Here is a 6054-nt window from a genome sequence, read left to right on the forward strand (position 1 = left end):
CAATCCCCAAGTGCCTGGGAACGTGCCTGAGTCATGAGCCAGATGCAGGCCTTAGGCAATGCCAGGGATGTGTCCCAAAGTCAAATTAAATTGAATAATTAAAGAAATAAATTATATGATAAAAGTTTTATTTTCTTTATGAGTATTGACCATCTTTTACTATTAGTTTCAAGTTTAACCTGGTAATATGACGCATTTCTAAATATTAATCTAGGTTACAAAATTCTGAATTCAATTGTATACAAGACCAGAGACAAAATGTATTAATTTACTGGTAAATATCCTGATGCTGTGATTTAAGGAAACATACAAAATTTTTAATGATGTCTTTGTCTTAGTATCCACAAAATACAGTGAAGCTGTTCTTTCCTCCAACTGTATAAAAAAAATTATTAAAGCTAATTCTTGTGCTCGTGAATGCTTTGGCATGCAAATGAATTCCAAGGAATAAAAATTCACCTAATTTTAGTAATGGGTCAACAAGTATGTGTTTTTCTGCTTCCTACAAATTACTGTACATTGTGGTATAAATCTATAATTTATATTATTTTATTTTGAAGGATATTACATTTATAATTAGAATTTATATTTACACTTCATTTTAAAGATATTTATTCATACCTTAATCAGTTGAATGACATTTTTAGAGGTACTTTTCAGCTAGGGTATAATTTGTACAGTCTATCTGAAAAGGAAAAAATCAATTAGACTATTTATGAAGAAATGTGTATACAGAGCTTTATTCTACTTGCTATACATGTATAATTTCTCAAGCTATTCATATAGACACAATGACCTACACAAATATTTCACAAAAATAAAGTATAGAACTATTTTTCCATTGAAGTTTTCAATAAATGATACATACTGTTGCTCTTATAAAAATTTAGCTGTTATCGAGTGTGGATAATATTCAATCAACATCTAGAGATTCAGAAAGATACGCTGAATACTTGCTGCCTATGAAAACAAAATGTTCACACATTTATTACATGCATCAAATACCCAAATGCATTCTGTATTATCTTTAGGTCTAGAAAAAATTATAACCTTAAATTTATTTTATGCATAGACAATATAAAACTAAAATATCAGAACAAGCAGTTGGCTCGGTGCTCAAGCCCATGTCTTACATGGCTGGGGTCCATATAATGATTCAACACCACAAATAAGTAATAAATAAATTTAAAAATTTAAAAATATTTAAAATTACTATATCAATAACAGTAAAAATAGTCTTTGATAAAATGCTTTCTTAAGTGGGAGGAAGGAGGGAGGGTGGAAGGGAAGGGACAAAGGAAGGATAGAAGGAGGGAAGGAATGGAAGGAGGAAGGGGGAGGGAGAGAGGGAGGAAGGAAGGAAGGAAGGAAGGAGGGAAGGAGGGAGGGAGGGAGGGAGGGGGAGGGAGAGAGGGAGGAAGGAAGGAGGGAAGGAACAAAGGAAGGATAAGAGGGAGGGGAGGGAGGGAGCAAGGGGGGAGGGAGAGAGGAAGGAAGGAAGGAAAAAAGGAAGGAAGGAAGGAAGGGAGGGAGGGAGGGAGGGAGGGAGGGAGGGAGGGAGGGAGGGAGGGAGGAGGGAGGGTGGGAGGGAGAGAGGGGGAGGGAGAGAGGGAGGAAGGAAGGAGGGAAGGAAGGAACAAAGGAAGGATAAGAGGGAGGGGAGGGAGGGAGCCAGGTGGGAGGGAGAGAGGGAGGAAGGAAGGAATAAAGGAAGGAAGGAAGGAAGGAAGGAAGGAAGGAAGGAAGGAAGGGAGGGAGGGAGGGAGGGAGGGAGGAAGGAGGGAGGGAAGGAAGGAACAAAGGAAGGATCAAAGGAGGGGAGGGAGGGAGGGAGGGAGGGAGGAAGGAAGGAACAAAGTAAGGATAGAAGGAGGGGAGGGAGGGAGGGAGGAAGGAAGGAAGGAAGGAAGGAAGGAAGGAAGGAAAGAAAGGAGGGAGGGAGGAAGGGAGGAAGGGAGGAAGGGAAGGAGGGAGGGAAGAAGGGAAGGAGGGAGGGAAGGAAGGAACAAAGGAAGGATAGGAGGGGAGGGAGGGAAGGAGGGAGGAAGGAAGGAAGGAAGGAAGGAAGTGAGGGAGGGAGGGAGAAAGGGAGGAAGGGAGGGAAGGAGGGAGGGAGGAGGGAGGGAAGGAGGGAAGGGTGGGAGGAAGGGAGGGAAGGATGCAGGGAAGGAGGGAAGGAGGGAGGGAAGGAAGGAACAAAGGAAGGATAGGAGGAGGGGACGTAGGGAGGGAGAGAGGGAGGGAGGGAGGAAGGGAGGGAAGGAGGGAGGGAAGGAGGGAAGGAGGGGAGGGAGGGAGGGAGGGAGGGAAGGAGGGAGGGAAGGAGGGAAGGAGGGAGGGAAGGAAGAAACAAAGGAAGGATAGGAGGAGGGGATGTAGGGAGGGAGGGAAGGGGGAAGGAGGGAGGGAGGGAAGAAGGAAGGAACAAAGGAAGGATAGGAGGAGGGGAGGGAGGGAGGGAGGGAGGGAGGAAGGGAGGGAAGGAGGGAAGGAAGGAGGGAGGGAGGGAGGGAGGGAAGGAGGGAGGGAAGGAGGCAAGGAGGTGAGGGAAGGAGGGAGGGAGGGAGGGAGAAGGAAGGAAGGAGGAAAAGAAAGAAAGAAAACACCCCCCCTCAGTTCCTGTGGGCAGACACTGGGACACTCCCTCTCTGCCTGTGGAATTGTGGGAGCCTCACTGGAGGCAGGTCAAGGTGAGCCTAATGAGTCTGTGCAGAACTGGAACTTGTACCTGGACCGAACGTCCTTATGTCTGATGTCTTCTCCATAGATTGGCTGTCCAAGCGATGGTCCTCTGCATTGCTCTAGGATGGGACGGAGGAAAAAGAATAAAAGAAAAAGGAGAAAGGGAGAGGGGAGTATGGTAGGAGGAAATGAAGAAGGGAAGAAAGAGGAACACAGAGAAATAAAAAGGATTAAGTACAGCACTGGATTATGGATTATGGATTCTGAAGTCTCAGCTTCTTCCATGTGTTCTTCTGTGTCATTTTACATGACTTACGTATATGTAACTGTACTAGGCACATTCTATTCTACCAGGACTTCTTCAAGCTCTTGGTGACTACCAATGTGTGGCAGTGATGTGGAAGAAGTGACTGAAGTGACTGAAGTGTCTGGTGATGAAGACAACAGGTTGAATTGCTCATCTTCGTCCATTGGAACACTTTTACTTTTTGGATTCCCCCTTAACGTTTTGCTAATGTTCTTCGCCTGCTTAGAAATGTCACTTTTGATGTCAGAGACATCCCATATTTCTAGGAACAAAGAGCAACATGTTCCTCGTTCTTCTTCTCCCATATAAGGGGTATAAGAGAAGGTGTAGTGGTGCACTGTGGCGGCAATGAACATTTCTATGCAGATGATGAAGTCCTGCAGCCCCGTGGCCACTGTCTCTTCTGTCTGCCACTCCCAGGTGGAGTTCTTGGAAATTACACCAAATTGCACCAGCAAAGCAATCAACACTGCTTGCCAGGATGTGACAAAAACGACAAGCTTCACACAAAGGAACTTTCCCATTGCCTGGATGGGCCTCAGCTCCTCTTTCAGGGCTTTACAAAATAGCAGGAGGCTATACACGGCAAAGGACTGGGACACGTTGTTGATGATGACCAAGTACACCCAGGCTCTGTGCAAGTTGAAGATTCCTTCACTGTACACCTCGAATATCTCACAGATCACGGCGGCGTAGGTGGTGATCAGTCTGATCACGATGTACTGCAGCACTCCCAGCTTGCACCGGTACAGCAACACCTCTCCCACGGGGCAGGGCGGGCAGCAGCAGAAGGGTATGGGGGGCTGCGTCTTCTCCTTGCCTTCCATCATAGCTTCCAGGTTGGGGTACTGGCTCTTCAAGTAGTTGAATAGGAAGTTCATAAAGTTGTAGAGGACATACGCTTCGTAACACTCCCGCATGGTGTCCACGTAGATGGCGATGGACGGGTACTTCAGAGCCACCCAGCTGTCTATGCTGTACACGGGCACCATGCAGAGGATCTTAATGATGGGCTTCTGGAGTTCGGGCCTCGTGTAGTGCACCAAGTGCTGCAGAATCTCCCAGAAGGTCACGGGGATGGTGAACAGCACAAAGATCCCGGGGATAAACCACACCTTGGTGTGGATACTGACTTCCAGCTTCTGCAGGTGCCACACACCCAGGGGGATGGTCACGACCACGGCCAGCAGATAGAGGATCAGCACTAAGGGCCGGATCCAACGCCTCCAGTTCTTAAGTTTAGGCACGCAAGCGTCGAACATTTCTCAGAGGTTGAAGGCAAAGAGCGCAGAAAGTCTCTGAGGCCCCTGCGCTGAGGTCCAAGGTTATATAGGTGGATGCACTTTCCATGTAACAAAGCAGCAGTGTGATGTCAGGGGTACCGCTGGGCGCCGCCCCCGCTGTACCACTGATGGCCGCCGGGGGCGCTGCGGGCAGCATCCTCGCTGCTTGCCTGCATCTGGCCCCTTACAAAGTCCTGGGACCCCTGGCGCGACCCCTTGTCCCTGAACCCCTGCACTCTGTCTGGCCTCTAAAGGAGAGCAGTGGCCTACATTGAGATGGTCCCGGCCCCTTCTCTCGGGGCCAAGCTTCCACCCTGGCTCTCCTGGTCCAATCTTGCTGATGATGTACAGGGGTGAGGCCCAAGAGGGTCCCTCACTCCCTGGGAACTCCCCGGACTGTTTGTAGGCTCTGGAGCTGCTTCTGCAGGGCTCTAAGGAAATCTGCCTGGAGCCGCAACCCCGAGTCCAGTTCATCAGAGCAGAGCGCCCTGGTTGCCTCATTCCCGGGCATATCTGCTTTCCCGGCCTCAGGTTTTTGTGGAATCATCTACTACATACAGTGTTCCTGTCTCATTAAGCACATTAAGCAATTAAATAAGTGGAAGGAGTTAATCCTTCCCCTAAAGCTGATCATCCTGGCATTCTTAATGATTGTGGTATGTCCTGAATGTGTGATCGCTGCAGAAGCCTAGTTTGGAACATAAAACCCAGCAACAATCCAATATAAATACTGACTTCAAGGGCTGGATTGATAGAACAGCAAAAGTATTCTTGCCTTGTAGATAGCTGACCTGGCTTAGATCCCCGATACACAGTATGGCTGCTCTGACCTCCACCAGGAATGATGCCTGATCATATGGATTGCAGTACACCCAGAGCACTTTCAGATGGGAAAAAAAAAAACACTGATTTTGTTCTCCAAAGCTCATAATGAATGCTGATAAAATGTAACAAGATTGAAAAGATTTCAAAAATTTATCCTCTGAAAAACCTGGCTTAAAGTAGAAATTAGGAAAAGACAGATGTTGGAAAAGCATCAATATACTTGTAAGTTAAACAGTAAACTTCCAAAGAAGCATAGGCATGTGGAATACAAAATTCAAATCAGCATTTTTAGTTGCATAAACATGTGAAACAAATTAGTGTGATTAATGCAGTCTCTCCAGGAAAAAAAAAACTTATTAATGCACTTCTAGTGAGGTGTAGAGATATACCACAGGGGTTAAGAGACTGGCCTTGCACATGTCCAACCCTAGTTTGACCCCCAGCACCACATATGCCCCCCAGAAATGCCAGCAGCAACACACACAGACTGAGGCAGGAGTAGTCAATAAGTACCACCAGGAACTTGTGGACTCTCTGAGCCCAAAGGGCAAGTCTTCAAATACATCCCCAAAGTTTCTACCCTTAAAAGCTAGAGAAAGGGCTGGGCGTGAGCTACACAAGATGGAAGGCATGACTTGTATGGGCACGGCCTGGGCTTAATCCTTAACAACCACATGGTGCCCAGCACCATCCAGAGGCCCTGAGTACTACAGGAGTGACTCTGGAGAATTTCTGAGGAGAACCCAGCAAAAGTAAGAAAGTAAGCCATGAAGAACTACCATATCAAAATTAGATGAAGGAAATAAGAAATAAAGACATGATTCAGCTGACACAGAAGGCAGTTCTTTGAAATATTAACACAATTGAGAAATCTCAAGACAGACTCACCGAGAACAACAGAAACTTATCTCCTACCCTGTCAGATGAGAACTAGAAACTCATCTCATACACTGTCAG

At 46.7% G+C, this 6054-nt stretch overlaps 1 protein-coding gene across 1 annotated transcript; it reads right to left on the reverse strand.

The window, feature by feature from the left end:
- Positions 1-3024: 3024 nt before the first annotated feature.
- Positions 3025-4251, reverse strand: LOC130042610 (transmembrane protein 184C-like). The gene has a single exon (XM_056134765.1). The coding sequence runs from the start codon at positions 4249-4251 to the stop codon at positions 3025-3027; it is 1227 nt and encodes a 408-aa protein (XP_055990740.1).
- Positions 4252-6054: the final 1803 nt, after the last annotated feature.

Source organism: Sorex fumeus, unplaced genomic scaffold, assembly GCF_029834395.1.
Source record: "Sorex fumeus unplaced genomic scaffold, SorFum_2.1 ptg000106l, whole genome shotgun sequence".
In the NCBI taxonomy this organism is placed as follows: Eukaryota; Metazoa; Chordata; class Mammalia; order Eulipotyphla; family Soricidae; genus Sorex; species Sorex fumeus.

Coding starts and splice junctions, on each gene's coding strand:
- LOC130042610 (XM_056134765.1), bottom strand. CDS start 4,251: ATGTTCGACGCTTGCGTGCCTAAACTTAAGAACTGGAGGCGTTGGATC.